Raw genomic sequence first — 23359 nt, 5'->3', positions numbered from 1 at the left:
GCTCTGCCCCTGCCCAGGCCTAACGCCTCTGGCCAAGGCATTAGGCCTGGGTAGCGGACCCCCAGCTCCCCGCGATCTCCTGCTCTGTCCCTGCCCAGGCCTAACGCCTCTGGCCAAGGTGTCCGGCCCGGGCAGCGGGGACCCCAGGGCCGCCTTTGCCCTGCCCCCGGCTCTTAGCTCCCCCCTGGGTTTCCGATCACTGTCAGTGCCAGGGGGCTTCTTCCGTGCTTTCCCTTTTGCCTCCCTGCATTGTGCCTACATATGCAAATTAACCGCCATCGTTGTTGGCGGTTAACCGCCATCTTGGCTGGTGATTAATTTGCATATCTCGCTAATTAGCCAATGGGAAGGGTAGCAGTCGTACGCTAATTACCATGTTTCTCTTTTATTAGATTAGATGGGTTTTGAATGTCTTGTATTGTCACAAGATTAAGTCTACTAGCTTCCTCTTTTCAGTGTCATTAGGCACTTTATCTTTCCTCTGATGACTGTAATAAATATTTCTGCCTTAAAAATGCAAATAGTATTGAACTGAAAATTGTAATGCCCAGGAGGCTTTTGAAGATTACATTTAGATATGATCATAATATTACCAAGTTATGAGATTTTTTTTCTACTTTTAATTCATTGCATAGAACTGTTTCATATTTTTTCTTTGTTTCCAATGGGTTTTAAGAATTATTTCTGACTACTGGGTTTTTAAAAATGTCTATCCAGTATATAACTTTATTTGGTTAAATCCTATGAGTATATGCATAATTTGGTTTCAGATTTGCTAATATACAGTGGCAATAAAGTAAGGCTCTCTGATTCTAAGACTTTCTTGCCTTAAAATATTAAATTGGTTTTTTTTCTAAAAGCTACAATTTCTTCAGCTGCAATGATATAGACAAATATCTTTATATTCTTGCTGCAGTTCTTGTCCATAGATATGTTGCCGGTGGAAATGGGGTCCTTATGGTATCGGGAGAAAACCATTTCAGGGGCCATAAACAGAAGGATGAGGTTTGGTGGTAAAATTTATTGAAACTGGAGCAAACACAAAGGGCTGTCCCAGGTTGTTTTCATCAAGCCCAGAAGAAAGGCCAGGGTCCAGAAATGTTGTGCCATTGGTTCAGTCTAGTACAGTCCCTGTCTCCAACTGGCCAGCCTAGCCTCTGTTCCCAGCTGCACTCCAGCTAGGACTGTGCTACTCTCCCCAGTACCTAGGCTCACACTTAGAGCCCATGCATGGGGACCATGCTTGGGCCCCCCTCAGCAGCTAGGTCTGCATGGCTGGTACAGAGAGAATGTCACTGCAGGAGCTCACGTTATGGGGCCAGAGGCCCTTGTTAGGCTTAGATTATATTGTGCTTTCAAACTGACCAATCTCTTTCCCAATCCCTTGAAGGCTTGTGCTGGGCCCTCCCCCTAACCAATTCATTTCATAGATCTTCCAGGGTCTGCATCCTTATCCAATCTGATCCTTTTCCCAGGCTATACACTCCTCCATATGATTGCCATCTTAGCTTCTACTACACATGCCTCATAGTAGAAGAACCTCCCCTATGCCATCTACTGGGCCTGTGCCCAGTAGAGGAATTTCCCCTTTATTGTTTTTATTTCTTCCTCCGTAATCCTGGCTAATGAATGCTAATGATCCTTCCTGCCCATTTTGGGGATTAGGTCTCAAGGGTAGAGGATGCAATAGTCCCCTGGGGAGTGTGTGAAGCAGGCTTATTGTCCGATTCAGCTCCCTAGCAGATTAGGCTTCTTCTTCTTCTTTTTTTTTTTTTAGATTAGGCTTCTTAATGTCTAATTCCATTTGCTCCATTCTTTTTTATCTTTTTTTTTTATTGACAGAGAGGAGGAAGGGAGAGGGAGAGGGAGAGAGAAACATCAATGATGAGAGAGAATCATTGATTGGCTATCTCCTGCATGCCCCCTACTGGGGATCGATCCTGCAACATGGGCATGTGCCCTTGACCAGAATCCAACCCAGGACCTTTCAGTCCGCAGGCCGACACTCTATCCACTGAGCCAACCCGTTAGGGCCCCATTCTTTATTAATATCCAGCTACCTATACTAACAACTCTGAGTTTCCTATAATACTATATAAGAAACTATTTCAGTATAAAGCTAAGCAGTGAAATTTCAAACAAAATTGTTGGCCTATAACTGTGTTGAGTGACTAGGATAGTTGCCAATAGCCATTCAACCACTCCATCTCTGCTCGTCATTTGATCTCAGTTACATGTTTTCATAATTTCACTTTACACTTGTCTTTTTATATTTAAACTTTTCTAAGGCCACAATGCAAATCAGTGGCATAACTCCCAAGAGAGTCCTAAAATATTAGAGCTCCATCTAAGAACAGTGATTTCATCAGAAGGATTTTTTTCCTTCCCACAAACACCTAAAAATAACTTCTTATGATAAAATCTCATTGAGGGGAAAAAGGGATCAGATCAATGTCAATTTCTTAGTACCTATTTAATTTAAATAATTTTAGAAAGAAATAGCAGAAGTGGAATTAACAATATAGAACTTCTATTATGCTGTTAAAACTATTAGCAACTATGGGGCAAGAACCTGGGAAACTGAGTGAAGGCAAAAACTAGTAGAACACATTTTGTAAGCAAGTTATCTGACAAGAAACATTCAATTTGAGAATGATGGAACATTTTGTGGGGGTTTTGTTCAAGGCCTTTTAGAATTTAGATGGTTTTTATAATGAGGTGGGGACCAGGTAAATTCTATTAGAAATGCTGTGAGGGATTATTAAGTACTTTTCACCCGTTGACATTCACTTGTTCAATGTGCTCACATAGCTTCTGGTTATTTTAAAGGAAAATTCCTTGTCAAAGGCTATTTTGCATTCTCTTACAAAGATTTTTTAAAAATTCATTCTAGTTCACATTTCCCACTTCTTCCTTTTTTCTTGACAGCTCTGTCTGACTGTCACTCAGTATTCTATACAGTGCAGAGGGTGTTACAAAAGTTGACTTGTTTAAGATAAATGAGCCCCTGATTGTAGTACAAGAAGCCAGTTGCTAGGGCATGTTTTCTTCCACATCTTTTGTTGTTGAATTAATTCATTCACATGGTTCTTTTTATATTGAAAAACTGCTGGTTTCTTGGTGAGCCTTATAAAACATAGTCTTCATTATTGAGTATGCTCATATGAAAGATCAATAATGATTTATTAAAAACTTATGCTGCTTTGGCAACTCTATCTGAATGCAGTCATTAACAAATCTGTGATCATCAGCATAATTGATGAAACAACAGCCACAGACACAGCCACAGATATTGAAAGAATTGGTTTTCTTCAATACCCATCCATCCAATGCTATTGCTTTTGAAAATGGTCAGCTTGAAAAACTGGAACTTGAAAATCTATAATAATAAAAGGATAACATGCTAATTAGACTGGACATCTTCCGGACGTCCTTCCCGATGAAGCCAGGGCCGGAGGGAAGTCAGCCCGGGTCCTGGGTGCCTATCTGTAGCCTGAGGGAAGCAGCCTGGGTCCCGGGTACCTGCCGGCGGCTGGAGGAGGGAATCCCAGGTCCTGGGTGCTGGAGGGAAGCCGGTGCCCGCAGCCGGGGAAAGGAAGGCCTACTCTTGCATGAATTTTCGTGCATCGGGCCTCTAGTAAATATATAAAATCCTGATATAACCAGCCATGGTTTTTAGTTAGTTTTTTAGTTATTGATTTTTCTTATTGGAATTATATCACATAACATAAAATTCATCATTTAAAACATTCTAAATCATACAATTTAGTGGTTTCCAGTATATTAAAAAAAAGTGTGCAGTCATTACCACCATCCAATTCTAGAGCATTTTCAAAAGAAACCTTGTGCCCATTAAGCAGTCTCTCACCCTTTCTCATTGATTCATACCTCCTGAAAACCACACCTACTTTGTATTTATGGATTTTTCTATTTTGGACATTTCATATAAAAGGAATAATATGTGGCCTTTTGTGTTTGGTTTCTTTCACTTAGCATAATGTTTTCAAGGTTCATTCACATTGTAAAATGTATCAGTATTCCATTCCTTTTTATGGTTGGACTAGATGCCCGGTGCACGAAATTCCTGCATGGGTACGGTCCTTAGGTCTGGCTGGCGATCGAAGCACAAGCGTCTGATATGGAAGGGCAGGTCCCAGCTGACCTCTGGGCCCTGGGCAGCACCTGAGTCATAGCACCCAAGTCCCCACGCAGAGATGTGGTGAGCATGGCCTGACACTGCAGGCCAGGGCTCAGTGTGCACCTCTTGGCTGCCCAGCAGCACCACACAGAAGCCGGGCGGGCAGCATGCTCTCTTCTGGCCGGCCTTGCAGACCAGCTCCTGCGCGAACGCACAGGGAGCCCGACCAGCCCCTGCGGTCCCGATGGCTGCAGCCCGGCTCACCCAGAAGATGTCACGTGGGTGCGGGGCAGACCCCTCGTGGGTGCCTGGCACCTGAGCGCAGGGGCTTCCCTGGCACACGAGCCCTGGTGTCCTGGGGGAGGGTAGCAGGGGGAGTGAGAGCAAGCTTGGCGGACATGCCGCATTCTCACCGCACCTTGATCCCCATCACCCCTGACCCCAAGTAGCTGGAGAGAGGTCGCAGTGCGTCGCTAATGCCCGCCATGTTCTGCACCACCCCCTGGTGGTCAGCGCACGTCATTGTGAGTGGTTGAACTCCCATTCGAACTCCCAGTAGAACAACTGCCTGAGGGGACAATTTGCATATTAGGCTTTTATTATATAGGATACTATTCCATAAAAATATTATGGATGGATATACCACATTTTGTTCATTCATTCATCAGTTGCTGGACATCAGATTGTTGCCACTTGGGGGCTACTATGAATAATGCTACTATAAACATTCATGTATAAGATTTTGTGTAGACATAGGTTTTCAGTCCACTTGGATATATAACTGAGGAGAAGAGTTGCTGGCTCATATGGTAACAGTATTAAATATTTTTAGAAACTGCCAGACTGTTTTCCACAGCAGCAGCAGCATTTTGCATTCCCACCAGCAATGTATGAGGGTTCCCATTTCTCCACATGCTCATCAACACCTATTGTTATGTCTTTTTTATTACAGTCATCCTAGTGGATATGAAGTGGTATTGCATTGTGGTTTTGATTTGCATTTCCCTAATGACTAGGGACTGCAAGCATCTATTCATGCACTTATTAGCCATTTGCATAGTTTCTTTGGAGAAATGTCCATTCCTTTGTCCATTTTAAATTGCATTCCTTTCTTATCATTATATGGATAAATGTGACATAAGGAGAATAAATTTTGGAAACAGATACATGGGGTATCTAATCCCTGATCTCAATAATCTTGGATAGGTTCCTTAATAACAAGATATAAGTTTCTACCTATAAAATAAAGATAATGTTACTGGCCCCTTGTGTTTGTTTGAGGGTTAAAATAGAAGAAGTATGTAGATGTGTGACAGAGAATATAAAAAGCAATAATTATTAATGTTATTAACATTATTATCTCAAGTGAATAACATTATATCTTATTTTTAAAATGTTATTGATGCTGAGAGCTGACCTAGCCAGCTAAATTACATGCCTGCTAGTGGTGCCTTTAGAGATGCAAAAATAAAAGGCAAAGGACACTTTATCAGTGTTTACTCTTATGAATTGCATAATTATTTGTATTATACATGAAATATTTAATAGTGGAACACATGTAATCTTTTTTCTATTTCTAATATGTGAGCTCTCTTAAAGCTAAATATATTGTAGATTTTGAAACCATAATTCTTTTTTCTTTCTATCTAAGGAGCTAGAGAGAAAAATTAAAAAGATATTAGATTCTATATAACTAAAAAATATAGTGAGTTAACAAGTACTATAGTTTTTCTGTATCACCATATATGTACTGTTTTATTCCATTAAAATAATGACATTGCTAAGATATAATACAACTGTAGTTCCAATTATAGTACTGTATTAAGGCTTTGAGTGCCAAGATGAACAGACCTGGGTTTTCTCACTGTTTGAAATGGCTGTGAATTTCTTTGTCTTGTAGAATAATTATCGCGCGCGCGTGCGTGCATGTGTGTGTGTGTGTGTGTGTGTGTGTGTGTGTGTGTGTGTATTTTAACCTTATGTGTCTGGTCACTAAAAATTTTTCTCGTAAGAAGGACTGAGGATTTAAATTACAGCTTATCTTCTACTGAATGCAATTGTTTTAGGAAAAATTGAAGTACATTTCCAGCTCTTACAAAATTGGCAAGACACAAAAGAAACACGTTAGAGATGTGAGAGCTGGGGCTGTGAACCAGAAGTCAGGTATCTGTCTGCAGCCTAAGTTTTTCTCTTTCCATGAAGCTTTCCCCATACCCCATTATATTAGCATTTAAATAGAGAGACTAGGCTTTCCTGACCCAGAGCTCAGACTCCAGGCTCCCAAATAGCCATAGAATAGACTCAAAAGTGCTACACTGAAAAGGAAATATTCATAAAAACATCTGCAAAGTGAGATATCTAAGGAGCAGTTTATAGTTAAAAAAATGTCAAATTTAACTTGTTGTTTCCAAAATTTATAAAACTAGCAGCTTGAACCTGTTAAAGAAACTCATTTTTGCAGCTTTACAATGCCCCAGTTTTGACCTAAATATACATGTGTTCCACATTCTGCAATTCATGAAAAGTTGAATGTACTAATACTACATTTGGATAATCGACCTTACTTTCTGATTGGTGTATATTTTACTTTCAGAGATGTCAGCTCTGACACTAACATTTTCATTTTCAGGTATTTTTATCCTTTACCTCTCTGTGAAATAGAGGCCTATAAATAAATATTTAAATGTTCTAGGGGAATTCTTAAAAGGAAATCCATTGGGAATTCTTTCATGAGTGCCAAATTGCTTTATAATGCCTTTAGTTCTGAAGTCTTCTGGTTTCCTGATCATCTAATAAAAAGAGTAATCTCAGGCAACTCTTGTCATTAAAAGAGAACATGTCTTACTGTCTAGACAGAAAATAAGGCTAGATTAATTGGAAGTTTTACAGTCAAAACACTAGTAATTTCCAGCCATGAACATATTTTACTGGCTTGCCCTTCTACTAGGAAACACAAGGCAGGAAATGCAGTACAACAACATTCTGTTCACCTTCTATGGTGTCTGTAGTTACTCATTGCCAAGGGACTACTGGCAAAACTATACCATGCTAACACAAGGACATTGAAATGAGGTTAAGACCTTGCAATGGATTGGGAACAGCCTCACACTAAAAGTACCAAATTAGCAGGCTTTATATTTTGTTTATTTTAGGGATACAACATTGTGTCCTCTTTTATGATAGGATTACCCATTCCTCCAGATTTGATGTGACAAAATGAAAAAACTGGGATTGCTGCTGTTTCTCATTCACAGTGAAAATTATTTTGGGCTACATATGAAAGTAGGATTGTAGGTACAGAAATCCCTCTTCTTAATAAAGCCAAAAATAAGCATCAAAGATGATGCATACCCCCCCTTCCAAAAAAATAGTCACTCCTAAATTACTTTGTAGATTATCCAAACTTATTGCTTTGACTCTTTCTTCTTTCCTCCCTTTGAGCCATTTCACTAGTTACCGAATGGAAGAGAAGAGAATCAATGATAATTTCTGGTTCCATATTAAAATGTAGATGATTTGGATAGATGACCTATCCCTATAAAAAGAGTCTTTTTAATAACAGGTTTTTTTCCCCTTGGTAGCCTATTGGGGATGGAGGTGGGGTACAATGATAAGGATTCTGAGTAATTGCTCTATCACTGTGACTTGAAGAAAGTACATTAATCTCTCTATTTTAGTTTTCCTTATCTGCAGAATTGAAATAAAATATTTCCAATGTTGTAGTAAGGATCTAGTGAAACAATACATGAGAAAGGGCATTATAAAATATGAAACAGCAGACCTTTGGTGGTGAGAATAGTCTTTTCTCTCTTGTGTCCTAACTTTTCTCCTTGCTCAGTTTAGATTCTACAGTCCATCATGATAATCAATCCCTTGAGCCTGTCCCCATCTCCCTTGCCCCTCCTGTACTTTATCCCTTCTTTTTTCTCTGTTCTTGGCATAATATCAACCCTGGTTAGATCCAAATCTTTAACAGCACAACAACAGCAAAAAGAGAATGGGCTTCAGTGTCTGACAGGCGAATTTAAACTGTAGCTCCACCCCTTCTTAACTTTTGAGAAGTCAGATAACATTTCCCAGTCTCACCTCCTCATTTGTGAAAGAAAACGATGATATTGCATCATCCAGTTGTTGTGAATATTAGATTTAATAACATTTATAGCATGACAGCACAAGGCTTGGTACACAACATGCATTTGATAAGTGATAACTATTAATAGTAGTATTTATAATCTATGATCTTTTTTTTTCTCTGCTGAGAAGACCTAGAGAATTAGGGCTAGATTAATTGGAAATTTTACATGTCCAATTTATAGGTGTTAATTTTCAAACATGAGTATATGTTTTATTATATAAAACTATTTTTAAATTCTGATATAATGTTCTCATTTAATAACTTTATTAATTGTTTTTAAGCCTTTTGATCTTTCCCTTAACACCTTGAAGAGTCAAGAGCATTCTCATTATTACTTTTTGCTATTCACAGTAAATAATTTTTTAAAAGAAGATAAAAACAGTGGTCTTAATCCTGTTCTGAATTGACAAAACATGGCATGTAAGTTATGCAAACATAAATACATGAATAATTGTATTCAGGTTCTGCCATGAAACTGTATGAATGATTCTAAATCCTGACTCCCAAAGGTAGGTGGCTAAGTAACATTTTCCTCAAACCACACTGTCTCAATGCTACTCTTAGGTTTGAACACATCAGTAAGAAAAAAAAAAATCCCACCACCATAACAAGTGTAACTCAAGAGGTTTGAACAATTGTTCCTGATATTCTAAGACTTCTGTGTTATCTAGTGGATAATACTTCAGTAAAACAATGAAGCTTTCCATGTTCCTTCATAGTATCATCCATCAATAGCTGTAAAATCATCAGCTGCTAGGGGGAAAAGGAACTAAATTAGTCCTCTCCTGCTGCAAAGAAAAAAAATCTTGAGATCTCCTCTTCACATTATTTCTGGGATCCCAGGAGGCTGGAGTTAAAGTACAGTGTTCTTTGCCGCAAGACCTCTAGCCCTGTATACATGTCCAACAGCACATATGCTGTAATTTATTTTTGTCATTATTGGGGTAGAAGAGTATATGGAAGTAGCTGAAATAATACAATATAATAACAGCAATAACTGTAGGTAGTGTCTATCATGTCCTAGGCATTGGCTACCATATTTTTTAATCCTTACACTAACTATGTAAGATAGATGTCATCCTCATTTTCTTAGGAAACTGAGATGCAGTGAGACCAACTTAGTAAATGTGGTGATTCAAATCAAGGTCTATTTGACTCCAATGTTAGGATATCAATCATTGTTCTGCCTTCTAGTAAAAGGAGCAACAAATTGAACAGGAAAAAGATAGAAGAAGGACAAACATGGAAAAGGACACAGAAGTGCCCTGGCCAGTTGGTTGGAGCATTGTTCCGTATACCAGAAGGTGGCGGGCTTAATTGCCAGTCAGGGCACATACGTAGGTTGTGGGTTCGATCCCTGGTTGGGGTACATGTAGGAGGCAACTGATCCATCTCTCTCTCTCTCTCAAAACAATCAATCAATCAACCAAACAACCAATCAATAAAAGACACAGGAGTGTTTTAAGATAAATGAACCTACCAACTTGTATTTTACTTCGTATCTATTCCTACTTCCTACTCCCAAAGAAAGAAAATGACCCTAAAATCTTATATAGCTTAAGAAACAGACAAAGTATCATTTCCATTAACTTCCTTAATTCTCTATCATCAGCCATCAAAAATTATGGCACATAAAATCAGATCTTACTTAGTCGCCCTCACAACAATATTAGTTGTAGCTGTCTATGGAGCAGCAGCTTTCAAACTTTAGCAAGCATTGTAATCACCCAGTGGGTCTGTTAAACACGGATTTCTGGGCCCCATCACTAGAGTTTCTGATTCAGTAGGCCTCGGTTAGGGCCTGAGATTGATTCATGCTTCTAACAAGTTCCCAGTAATGCTGTTGCTGCTAGTTCAGGGACCAACTCTTTGAAAACGACTGCTATAAAGAAAAACTAAAGAAAGTTAGATTTATACACACTACCTAGGGGGCAAGCTGGCTGGTAAAAAAGAGCATTTCTTAAGAGGCTACCTTCCATTCTGCATGCACAATTTACAAATCCAGTTATTTATTTCCACATACCTATAATGAATGGTGTTCACAGATAACACAAATGTGGGAGGACAATTGACCCTATGACCATGTTCTTCCTGAGGCAAAAGACTGTGCTTTCATTGTGCAATTTGTTTAGCTAAGCAATCATAGGAATAAAAACATTGCGTTCAAAAGAGGCACCTATACCCAAATTTAATCCAGCTCTTAATAATCCAGAAAAAATACATAAAAATAAAATTCAGCCCTAACTGGTTTGGCTCAGTGGATAGAGTGTTGGCCTGCGGACCGAAGGGTCCCAGGTTCGAGTCCAGTCAAGGGCATGTACCTTGGTTGCAGGCTCCTACCTGGCCCTGGCCTTGATCAGGGCTCATGCAGGAGGCAACCAATGGATGTGTTTCTCTCACATCGATATTTCTCTCTGTCTTTCTCCCTCTCTTCCACTCTCTCTAAAAATCAATGTAAAAATATCCTCAGGTGAGGATTAAAAATAAAATTCACCTAAGCTCAGGGATGGGCAAGATCTGAAATCAGAACAATTCACATTTCCAACTAACCACAGGTCTTTGCTGGTCCAATTGCTATGGCTCCCTCCCTCCCTCCTCCTTCCCTCCCTCCTTCTCCCTCCCTTTCTTCCTTCCTTCCTTCTTTCCTTCCTTCCTAGAATAGAGACAGCAGGGATTCTCATGGAACTGGATCCCTGGAACCCAACATGCCCTTGACCACATAGTCTGTTTCTTACCTCTACCTGGCTTTAGCTCCAGGTTGGACTTGGTCTTTCCTGGTTTTAGCGCATGCTATAGTTACAGCAGTAGGGGCTACCACCACACTGCACAAGTTGAAATAAATATGAAAGCTGGGGAGCAGGAAGCCACAAAACTAGTATTACTGTATTTTAAATTGCTTTTGATTTCAAAGCAGCCTGAGATTATTAAGGAAATGCAGTTCCTGTCCCATAGAGTCTTCTAGAATGGAGACTCCTTATTCTAACCTCCTTTTGAAATGAAAAAACAAACAAACACATTTGCTATGTACTAGTAATCCCCTTTCCTTGGCTATCCAGATCTTCTTTATAGATTGATAGTTTTCTCTCTCTTTTTTTAAAGGGAGGGGGCTCCTACAGTAACTTTATTGTAACTGAGAAACCTGGCTGCAGGCAGGCTACATGATTAGAGCAGATGGCCATCTTTCCAAAGGGTGAGGCCTGAGCCCAGCTGGCAGCACACACAGTTAAAACCAAAGCCCAGAATAACCTCTTTCCTGACACTATCCTGCATTGCTCGACTCATGAGTGACAGCACAACCACACTGAATCGAAGTACAAGGTCCAACTGGGCAGAGGCAAAAACCCAACAGGAAACAACCAATCACAGGAGAGGGTGCTAAAATAAAATGCAGTTGCCTACTCTCCGCTATTCTTTGCCAAGAAAGGTGAGGGTATGGGATGAGCGGTAAGTTATGTTTCTTCATTCTTCAAATAAGAGAATGGGGTTGATGGTCAGTGAAATAGAACAGGATGAAAATCTAGGCTAGTTATAAACCTTTGTGCCTAAAGAAAAGAACAGCAGTGATAGTAAGTAGAGAGGAACATTAAAATGCCGGCAACTATTAAAAAGGAGAGCCTTATTTCTTTTTTTCTCAAATAAGACAGGAAACAGCATCTTGTGTTTTCCTTGCTGCAGTGGCTGCAGATTTGCCACTTTTCATAAAATACGATTTCTACTAGTATATTATTGTCCATTGATAAAATTGCTCAATCATGAGAAGATAGTAACAGATGAACTGTTATTGTTAGAACAGGTCTTCTCACAAAGCCTCAAATATGGGCTATTTCTCATGCTGGATCCACAGAGCAAACCCCAAACACCATAAGGTGCCTCAGATAAAGCTCCTGCAATATTGCAATGGTGTGGTTGACAGGTTCGTGGGGGGCTGTGATTTTCTTGCACGTGTAAACTCTTTTGGAAAAGCTGGAGATAAAAGGATGGGAAAGAGTTTGGTTTAGAGCAAAAAAGTTTCAGACATCAGCCTTGGATGGATGCCTCTGCCCCATTTCACTACATGTTCTTCTCTGAGAAACACATTTAATCGCAGAGTGTTAAGCACTGTGGTTAAAAGAAATGATCCGTTCACCACCATCCACTCTCCCTCATCCTCCATGTGAATCTCACAATAGCAGAGGCTGATGACAAGAAGGTTGACTCTGTTCCCTCTCACCAGAGAAATCAGTTGGTATCTTTGTAAATGAGCTAGGTAGCCCAGTTGTCTGAGGTGACCCCTGACACAGAGATGTGGCTGACCTTTGTCTTATAGATGGAGAACTCTTTGGTCAGCCACTCCATCTGTTCAGCCTTTAGCTCCATGAAACAAAACATGCCAGTCTGGTCAGGAATGTGCTGCCAATGGTGGGAGAAGTCTTCCTTCTTGAGGTTGGAGATCAGCTGAGCCCACAGGCCAATGATAAGGTTGGCCATGACTTAAACTTCTTGCAACTACTGTTTTTGAAAATCCAGGGTAGTCAGAATGGTTGAGCAATCCGGGTCCTACTGAGAGGAGGTTTGGAACACATTGGATGGATCAATATCTTCAACTGTAATTTAACTCTTTGGGCTTCATCAGCATCTTTGCAGACTGCACTGAAGGCTGCCACATATGCCCATGTTTTTGGCATAGGATTGGCAGTGAGAACTGGTAATGTTCTCTTTGATGGCATCCTTGTTAACATCACATGTGGCAAATCCTTGGTAGGTTATGTCAAAGAACACAGAGAGATTCTTTTTCCTCATTACTGTTGCTTTTCCTTCCATTGCTCAAGATGAGGTGTCCTCTGCAATGAGATTGTAGGCACGGGTATGCAGGAGAATGCTTTGCTCTGGTATTTTTGAAATGCCCTTCTTAGTGCCTGTGAAATCAAAGCCACAAGTCTTGGGGTCATCGTATAGATAGTCATGTAGCTGCTTGCAGTGTCCCTGAAGATGCATGTGTAATTTCCCCCAGGATGGTTTGGGCAGAAATACGTCTCAGCTGAACTTAAAAACCCTTTGCAGATATCTGGCTCCAATCCTTAAGACCCAGTTCCAGAAACAATCTGCATAGTGACATATTGGCCACTTTTCAAGATTTTGCTATTCTTATCCAAGGCTAGTTCTTCAGATGTCTTGCAAAATCCAACCATTTCATCAACATGCAGGTATTCTTTGTCCAGGTTTTTTGCAGCAATCTGGACACTAGGGTGCATATACAGCTTTCCATTATCATCCTGGTAGGCACCACCTTCCAGACTCATCTTCTTGATGTTGGTATCTCTCATATAGGCTTCTGTGACCCCCAGGATGGGACCTGCAGCCCCCATCTCCACATGAGCCTACCAGGAATTGGCTGTGGCAGAGGCAAGACAGCAAGGCCTGGGTGGGAGGTGGCAGTGACCCCAGACAGGATGCAGCTGGAATGTATCAGAGCTATGGTAGGCAGTAAAAGAGCAGGGGGTAGTGACAGGATGGAGCAGAGAGCCAGCAGGCACAGATACAGGGGTGTGGGCTCATGGTGACAGTTTTCGTTCTGGCAGAAGATTGTATATAATAGTTGTATTTTAAGACTTTTGCAAAAATCTCTGATAACTCTGCATAATTATCCCCTGTTAAATTTAGCAGAATTAATAGAATTGATTTTCTTTTTAAGTCAGAAAGTCAGTTTTTTATTTCTGTAATATATTGTTTGCTGATGGTCACTTGCCATATCTCTATGAGTTTGTTCATATAGAAAACAGAGTCTGGCCATTAGCAGATCAGGCCAAAGAGGTTCACTGGGGTGGCTCTGCTTTATTGCTGGGACTGATATCTTCTTGCTTCAGTTCATCTACAATGATCTTGCCCTTCAAGTCCCAGATCTTAATGCTGGGGCCCATGACAGCACAGAGCCAATAGTGGTTGGGGCTGAAGCACAGGGTGATGATGATGTCCCCAATGTCTAGCATATAAAGGTGCTTGCCTTTGTTGAGATCCCACAGCATGGCCTGGCCATCCTTGCTTCCTGAAGCATAGAGGGATCCATCTGGAGAGATGGTCACAGTGTTTAGTGAGCCCCGGTGGCTGATGTGGTTTGTCTTCGGCTTGCAGTTTTGGCAGGTTCCATACCTTGCCCAGCTTATCCCAGCCACAGGAGGCGATAATGGGATTGTTTATCTTGGATGAGAAGCAGACACAAGATACCCACTGTGAGTGGTTCTCATCCTGGACAGTGTATTTGCACAGGCCCACAGAATATAATAGAAACGTCTAGAATTTTCTCTTTAGCCTTGGAAAATGATGTAACAGTTTACATTCAGAGGACTTACTAAAAAAAACAAACAAACAAAAAAACACAAAAAGAAACTATTGCTTTTAAATGCATATGCATGGGAGTTTTGTAAGGCTCTTGAAAACTTTGGTAATTTAGTTTGGTTGATCAGAGCCATTCAGGTTGTCTCATGGGTCATTCTCTCCAGAGATATGGCCTACTCTGGGCCATGTCATGGCAGCTGCTTGTGTCTCCCTTTGCTCAGGACTCTACCCTGAAGTGATCATTTAAGGCTTAGATTATAGGAGACAGCTGAGGAAACAAAGGCCAGCATCTTAGTCAATTCAGGCTGCTATACCATAAACTGGGTAGCTTATACACAACAGAAATTTATTTCTCACAGTCCTGGAGGCTGAACGCCTAAGGTCAGGGTGCCAGCATGGTCAGGTTCTGGTGAGGATCTCTTCCAGGTAGCAGACTGCCAACTTCTCCCTGTGTCCTCACATGGCAAAAGCAGAGCTAGCTAGCTATCTGGCCTCTTCTTAAAGTACACCTACCCCACTTATGAGGACTCCACTCTCATGACCTAATTACCTCCCAAAGATCTCACCTCCACATACCATCCCTTTGGATTAGGGTTTCAACATATGAATTTTGGAGGGATACAAACATTCACTCACTGTAGCCTATAGCCTCTCTCACTAATTCACTTAAATATAATGGCAGAAATTTCTAGCACTCTAATCTCATACAAACTACGGAGAGTAGGTTGACATGTCTCTAGAATATCTAGGTTATTTTCTATTTGAATCATACACAACTCAATTAACTTAGATATAATGAATTACCTAATCCTTTATTTGAAGCTATATTAGTCCAAAGATCTATTAGTATCTAGAAACTAGTAGGTTGGAGAAGGTGAGAATAAACAATGACCATAATTTTTCATCATCTCTCTATTCCTATGTTGCTGTCATGCAAAACCTACTGAAGGTCTACTTCTGGCTCAAGTAATGCACTCGGTCCTGAGGACACAAAGATCACAGTCTCTGTCCTCAGGGAGTTCAAGATCTCCTAGGACAGTGGTTGGCAAACCATGGCTCTTGAGCCACATGCGGCTCTTTGACCCCGTGGCATGGGCCACAAAGTTTCAGTCGCACTGTACATGCGCGCCCACGTGTGGTATTTTGTGGAAGAGCCACACTCAAGGGGCCAGCTTGCCGACCACTGTCTAGGAGATGAAGAGAGGTAAAAGTTCAGAAGAAAGCACAGGAGATGTGTGAACCTAGAGGAGAGAGAGTTTAACTCTGCCTAGGGAGAGAGGGGGTCAGGCCACTCTTCACAGAGGAGAACTATTATTCATTCTATTGGCTGAACAGCAAAAGATACCAGGCATTAAACGGAGGTTCTTATTTTTTCCACTATAAAAATCTATTCAACAATGGTCCCCATTTATTGTCAAAGCTGGCTTCTGTGTGATAATGCCACCAATATGATTATGCCAACCTCTCCTACTGCTCACCTTACACTTTATATCTGAAGGTCATGGTACTAAAAACTGGCATGGATGCTTTCCAAGGAATCTTGTTATCATGCTTGACTATTTATAATTCTAAAATTGAAGATTAAAAAACAAGTTAATAGGCACTTTACAGGAAGGATATGGAGTTGGAGAAGTGAATCAGCAGAGGAAGAAACAAGAAGCACTATGCAAACACACACCAGCTCTCAGGGAACTTAGACTACCCATGCCCAAAGCTGAAGGTAACTTATAATTTGTTTTTCACTGGTGAGAACTTGTGTTACATACCACGTGGAATACTCCTGGGGCCTTGACAGGTCTGAAGCCATCAACAGGTACACATTGATCAGCATGGCCATTACAGAAGCAGCTTCCCTTGACGATGAAATCATAGATCGCGTAGTGTGTAAAATGTTGAGGCTTTGCATTCAGGTCATTTCTCTGGCAGGGACAAAACTGTTGTTTTAGCAGCTGCACACGAAGGTTGGTGATCTTCAGCTGCTCCTGAGCTTTGGCACTGTAAGGGTTCTCCATATCATATGGTGGTGACAAAGCTCTGAAAATAACCTGTAAAGAAATAGAAAATACCATGAGTATATAAGACTGTGTGCAAATCCTGGGTTGTTTGCTCCATAGCGTTCTCATTTGATTTATACCTTGTGTTATCGGTAAGTGATACAATCACAAGAGGTTTTTTTTTTTTATCACACCTGGGGAAGAGCTCCCTGTTATTCCAAGGAAGAGCTGTGCTGCCTGTTTGGATGCAGAAGTATAAACTGAGTAGCCAGCAGAGAACTGACTCGTGAGGTGAAGGCAGCCATGCAAAGATCTCAGGGGAAGAGCATTCCAGGCAGAAGGAACAGTATGTTTAAAGGCCTTGACGTGGAATCAGATGTGGCTTATTCAAGGAGGAACAACCAGGCCAGTGTGACTGGAGCCCAGGGGACAAGGGGATGGTGTTTGGAGAGGAGGACAGGGGTGGTGCATGGCAGACCATGAATGCAGCCCTTTGAAGACCAAGGCAGAGTTATTCTGTGGAAGCCACTACAAATCTGTAGGCAGAGAAGTGATTATGATTTGATTTACATCTTTAAAAAAAAGATAACTCTTGCTTCTGTGAGGAGAATCCTATATAATAAAAGCGTAATATGCAAATTGACTGAATGGAGGAACGACCGGTCAGCAGGGGTCGGGGCTGGTGAGCAGGTGGTGCCAGGCCAGCCAAGGCATGTGCTAGCGGGCAGAGGGAGGGGATGGCAATTGGAGGGCAGTGGCGACCAGCAGCAGCTGCGGAGGGGCGATGGGGGGGGGGGGCGTGCAGGGCTGGCGCTGCCCCCTGATAGGCCCACTCGGTCGCCTCCTGCAGAGGGAGGCCAGACTGAGGCTTAGGGGGAGTGGGCCAAAGTTGTCAGTCAGACATCCCCTGAGGGCTCCCGGACTGTGAGAGGGTGCAGGCTGGTCTGAGGGATCCCCCCGAATGCATGAATTTTCATGCACTGGGCCTCTAGTGTATTATAAAGATTGAAGAACAGAAGCAGGAAGACCAGTTAGGAAGCAATTGCAAAATCATGATCCAAAATCACTTACATTTCTAAATGAGGTATAACCCTTTCAAAGACGAATCAGTTATTAATTGGGGTCCCTGTCACTACCAATATTTTCTGTTCTCTTTTACTGTATCTGCTTTCCAAGCTTGTGGCAGGATTTTTTGAAATATCCTTACTGGTAGTAAACATACAATTGTTTGAGGGGGGGTTTGATTTCTGAGATTAATCAAAAGTCACATAAACCCAGATGTGGTGAATAATGTGACTGATCAAAATATTTAATGGCACTTTTGATTACATGCAAAGTCTAATTAAGTAATGAGACTGTTTTTATTGTGTAGGTTATAGATGGAATCTAAAGGCAATTTAAAACTTTAGTTCTGAGGAGAAAACCAGAGGGAGGAAGGCATGTCCCTATTATTAAAAAGTAGGGTTTAGATAAACTCCCATTTTGAAAAAAAGGATCTAAAAGTAACTTTCCAAAAAAAATTATTTAAGGAATAGTTTGGACATAAAAATTTCATTTTTGAAACCAGTTTTAGCCCTAGCTGGTTTGACTCAGTGGATAGAGTGTCCGCTCGCAAATTGAAGAGTCCCATGTTCGATTCCGATCAAGGGCACATACCTCAGTTGCAGGCTCGATCCCACATGTATGCCAGAGACCACCAATTGATGTGCCTCTCTCACATCAATGTTTCTCTCTCTGTGTCTCCCTTCCTTCCACTCCCTCTAAAAATCAGTGGAAAAATATCCTCTGGTGAGGATTAACAACAAAAATAGAAACCAGTTTTACACTAAGTATGAAAAGGTAAGAACCAACTGTGTAGGATCACATCTCTAGATCTATTGATACAGAGTCCTCCTCAGTGAAATATAACCTTGGGGGAGAGGGGTATGATAATTCAATGGACACTTGGCCTTCCACAGCCAATTCTCTATCCAGCAGCCAGAGCAATTTTCTATAAACAGAAGTTGGATCACAATATTCCCTTGCTTAAATCCATTCCCACCCAAAGATTTCTCAATAAAATGTAAAGTTCTTATAATGTCCCTGCCTTATTTTTGTTCTTGGTGCTTATTACTGCCTGACACATTAGCTTTGTAGTTGTTTAATGATTTACTGTCTTCCCAGTCTTGGATAGAAACTTCTATAGAGGAGTCATTGATGTACCCCAGAACAATGTCTGGCACAGAGTAGGTATTCAGTACATTTTTGGTAAATTAATTGATTAATTATAACATAATTATAACACTGTACTTGGCATTCAAGTAATAGGTGAGAGTTCCAAATAACTTAACTTCCTTTTATAGGGGCTCAAACAGATTGACATATTAAATTAATGTTATAGCACCTAAGGTGAGAGGCAAGAAGTTGTATTATAAACAGTTATAAATAACTATATAATTAACCAGTATCTACATTTCTAGCTATTTTTGAACTTACACTTAGTAAGTATACTTTCAACTCAAACAATATTCTGCCCCATTTATTCACATGTAAAGTGGTGGAAAGCAACATATTATGGAATAAAATTTTCCAACAATATGTCACTTATTTGAAAATAAATATAGAAGTAACATCTCTCTCTTTTAACAATAGCCTAAATCAGAACATGATTTTATATTTTGAATCATTAAAAAAAACATGGAATCCATCATGAGTTTTATATGGGATTTGTTTTCACTATGACATCCCAATTACTGGCATTCTGTTAGACACTCATGAAAAACGCTTGTTTTAAATAAGAGAAATGATGTGACTACCTCCTAGTTTACCAATCACAGCAATGCAAGGACATGGAATAGGGTAACCAGTGCTAACCAAATAAGTATCCCATTGAAAAGTCTAAGGATTATTTCTCTATATTGTCGCCCACCCTTCTTTCTTCTGAACATTGGTGACAACTGTTTGCTCTCTCTGTTCCTGTCACATATTCACCCTTGACATTTACCCTGTTCCCCACAGCTCCCTTCCCCTCCCCCGCCTCCCCCTGAAAACTGTTCACATGCAAGGCTAGAGGAAGATCTGTCAAGGTTTGTAGGAACTTAGAAGCTCTTTTGCTTCCTGAACCCAGACTGGAAGCTGAATGGCAGCTCTGTGCTTGGTGTGCATGACACCACAGTTGGCACGCTGATATCAGCAGGGAAGGGACAGCATGACCCCTGAGGCTGCGTGCTGGAAAGGAGACAGCAGAGTGCCACAGACACAAAAGTGAACGGGAATTTAAACCATGAAATCTTTTTACCAGAAAGGAGACGCCTTAATCTGATACCCTGGGAAATGGATCTATCCTGCATCAGGAAACAAAGAGTGCGCCAATCCAGATGCTTCAAACTTCTGGCAGGTCGCCCTTTGGGTCCCACCCAGTTTTTCTTCAAACATCCCCAGAAGAAGCCTGCATGGCACAACTAAAATGAAATAAGAAAAAATGTAGAAACACTCCATATAATGTCAGCCTCTTCTATTTTTGTTCCCATCAGAAATAAGCTGTATTTATGGACTCACCACTGTTCCTCTGTCTGTGATTGCTTCTGAAGATACACTCCTAACAAGACCTAGTTAAAAAGTCAGAGGGGGAGTAGGATCAAGCCTACTTTGATGTTTCCAGTATGTTAATGCTATTGGCCAGCACTTCATGATGATGTTATTTAAGAAATTTGATTATGTTTTAGTGATTAATACTATGCTCATTACAGAAAAATCTGTCACTGAAAAATGTAAAAGACAATAAGAATCTACAATGCGATCCACCCCAAAGACATCCTGAGGATATCCACTGAATTATATTTTTTCCATCTAAACTTCTGTATGTATACACAAAGAATATAATATAAACAGCTTTGGCTCTAGCCAGTTTGGCTCAGTGGATGGAGTGTCAGTCCTCAGACTGAAGTGTCCCGGGTTTGATTTTGGTCAAGGGCATATACCTCAGTTGCAGACTCAATCCCTGGCTCCAGTCGGGGTGCTTGCAAAAGGCAACCAATCGATGTGTCTCTCTCACATCAATGTTTCTCTCTCTCTGTCTCTTCCCCTCCCTTCTACTCTCTCTAAAAATCAATGGAGAATATATCCTCAGGTGAGGATTTTAAAAAAGTAAAAAGAAACAGCTTTGTTTCAACTTAACAATTCTAGTCAATAAAAATAACTCTATATCAGTGGTTCTCAAAGTGAGCCCTTCAGCCCCAGCTCCCCATCCCCACCCATGGCATTAGTATCAACCTGGCAACTTGTTAGAAATGCAAATTCTTGGGCCCTATAGCAAGATGACTGAAGCAGAGACTCTGGAAGTAGGGCCCAGCAACCTGTGTTTTCCACAAGCTTTCCTAGTGATTCTGACGCCCAATAAAGTTTGAGAAACACTGCTACATTATTTAAAAACCTGGTTAGAATTCCACTGTGTGGCTATGACATAATTTATTTAGCCAGGCTGCTGTGTTAGGCATCTAGGTTGTTTCCAACTTCTCAGTATAACCAATAACAATCTTGGGGCTAAAGAGTGGAAGTTTATATCTTGAAGATACATTTCCAAATGTGAAATCAATGGTTAAAGGAAATGAGTAATTTTAAAACCTATCTGAGCTTCTGAAGGAATCATGGGCCCTTTCCTAACTAATCTTTGGAATCTTCACATTTCTCTGGACTTGCCTCACTTCTTTAAACCTGGACTTTCTTCAAATTTTGCCTAGAGATTTAGATTCTTGGCTTATCTGCCATTTCTTATGCCCTAGCAAAGAGATCCTTAAAAAGTTCTGAACAGATTTGAATCACCTGTATGTTAATCTAGTACACCTACAAAAACTCTCAATAATACTGAAAATTAGTAAAAACAGCATTCTATATGTCTTGTTTATACTATGAGAAATTTCAACAGAGTATTAATAGTGTAAACAGATTTAAGTAGAGTAAATATTAGCTACGTGATAGTCAAGGAATTAGTTTAGTATCAAACTCATACCTTACATATTATTCCATACCTAAAATTTTATTGCCTATGTTGAATCATAATAATTAAAAAAACTTAGTTATCACATTTTTAGAAACGTCTCTTTAGATGCTAACTTGAGGACTATTTCAGTCCAAGTTGAGTACCCATCCTGTGGACTCCCGTGGCACCTGTTCTTTCCATGATGGTACTTTTACAAGAGTACGTTGTTATTGCCTATTTTCTAGTCTGTATCTCACATTAGACTCTGCTCAGTGGGCAGGGATCTTGTTTGTCTGGTTAACAGCTGTGTCCCCCAGCATGTCCCACAATCTGTGGTATATTGTAGCATTTCATAATTATGTTGAATGAATAAATGAATGAACTATATCTCTAAATAGCATTTTAAAAAAGGAGAAGCCAAATATGGAATAGGGTTTAGAAAAATAAAGAGAGCAAGATGTTTTGCCACACTCTTGATGAGAAGCATGTGAACACATACACGTATGTATAAATACCTATGTAAAATAATATATAATTTCAAATGGCTTTATGGATTCTTTTTCTTCAGTAGCACACAAGATTTTTCATATAGATATTAATAAACACATATAAATATTAGATCTTTTCTATGGTTTCTGGTCTAGCTTTTTTAATATTCCAAAAATGGAAGATTCAGGATCATCACTGCAGTTGCTCTTTAATGATTTTTGAAATCCTAGTGTCTCTTATGTTCTCAAAAACAACAACAACAACAACAACAAAACAGCTTTTGATTTCAATGGCTTTCTTATTGTTTTTCTATTTCATTTTTGCTTTTGGTTTTATTATTTACTTTCTTCTGCTTACTTTGGGTTTAATTTTCTTTTCTTTTACTAGTTTCTTAAAATGGAACCATAGATGATTGACTTTTTTTCTCTGTAAGTGCTTATTTAGTTGCCTCCCATAAATTTTGATGTTGTGTTTTTATTTTTAATTCAGTTCAAAATGATTTCTAATTTCCCTTTTGATTTTTTCTTTGACACATGGGTTATTCAAAAGTATGTTATTTAATTTCAAAATATTTGGGGATATTCCCAGATACCTTCCTGTTTTTGTTTTCTAATTTAATTCCTTTGAGGTGAGAGAACATACTTTGTATGATTTGAATTTTTACATTTATTGGTACTATTTTTATAGACTATCTTGATAAATGCTTCTTGTACCACTGAAAAGGTTGTGTATTCTACTGTTGTTGGAGCATTATATAAATGTTAATTAAATCGAGTTGGTTGACATGCTATTCAAATCAGCATCCTTACTGATTTTCTGTACTTATTCTATCAAATATGGACAGAAAGGTGTTGAAATCTCCAACTATAATTATCAACTTACATACTTCTTGCAGTTTTTGCTTTATGTATTTTGAAGCCTTGTTATTAGGTACATAAACACATAGGATGGTTATATACTCTTGATGAATTGGCTCTTTTATCAGTATGAAATGTCCCTCTTGAGAGAAACCAAGATGGCGGCATAGGTAAACACCGGAAATTGCTGCCTCCCACAAAAACTTCAAAAATACAACTAAAAGACAGAACGGTCATCATCCAGAACCACAGGAAGGCTGGCTGAGTGGAAATTCTACAACTAGAAGGAAAGAGAAGAGCACACAGACTCAGAGGAGCTACGAAAGTAAAGTGCAGAGGTACGGAGGCTCCGGCGCGCGGGGAAAGGGGCGGGCACCTGAGGACGCGGCTGTCTTTTTGAATCGGGAGAGAGTCACAAGCTCCCAACTGCTCTGAACTCCAGTTCCGGGAAATCTCTGGGGTCCCAGGGCTCATACG

At 40.2% G+C, this 23359-nt stretch overlaps 1 protein-coding gene and 2 pseudogenes across 5 annotated transcripts in view; all 3 read right to left on the bottom strand.

The window, feature by feature from the left end:
• NTN4 (netrin 4) overlaps positions 1 to 23359 on the bottom strand; it is a 111306-nt gene that overhangs the window by 53049 nt on the left and 34898 nt on the right. For all 5 annotated transcript variants that reach the window (XM_005882365.2, XM_014530048.1, XM_005882367.2 and 2 more), the window contains exon 3: positions 16352 to 16630. In XM_005882365.2, the coding sequence (XP_005882427.1) occupies positions 16352 to 16630 (279 nt within the window). The remainder of the gene's footprint in view (positions 1 to 16351; positions 16631 to 23359) is intronic.
• LOC102249106 lies at positions 12516 to 13887 on the bottom strand (annotated as a pseudogene).
• On the bottom strand, positions 13953 to 14777 carry LOC102248800 (annotated as a pseudogene).

Source organism: Myotis brandtii, unplaced genomic scaffold (assembly GCF_000412655.1).
Source record: "Myotis brandtii unplaced genomic scaffold, ASM41265v1 scaffold708, whole genome shotgun sequence".
Lineage (NCBI taxonomy): Eukaryota > Metazoa > Chordata > Mammalia > Chiroptera > Vespertilionidae > Myotis > Myotis brandtii.
The sequence above is the reverse complement of the archived record's forward strand: the minus strand, read 5'-3'. Positions and strand labels throughout refer to the sequence as shown.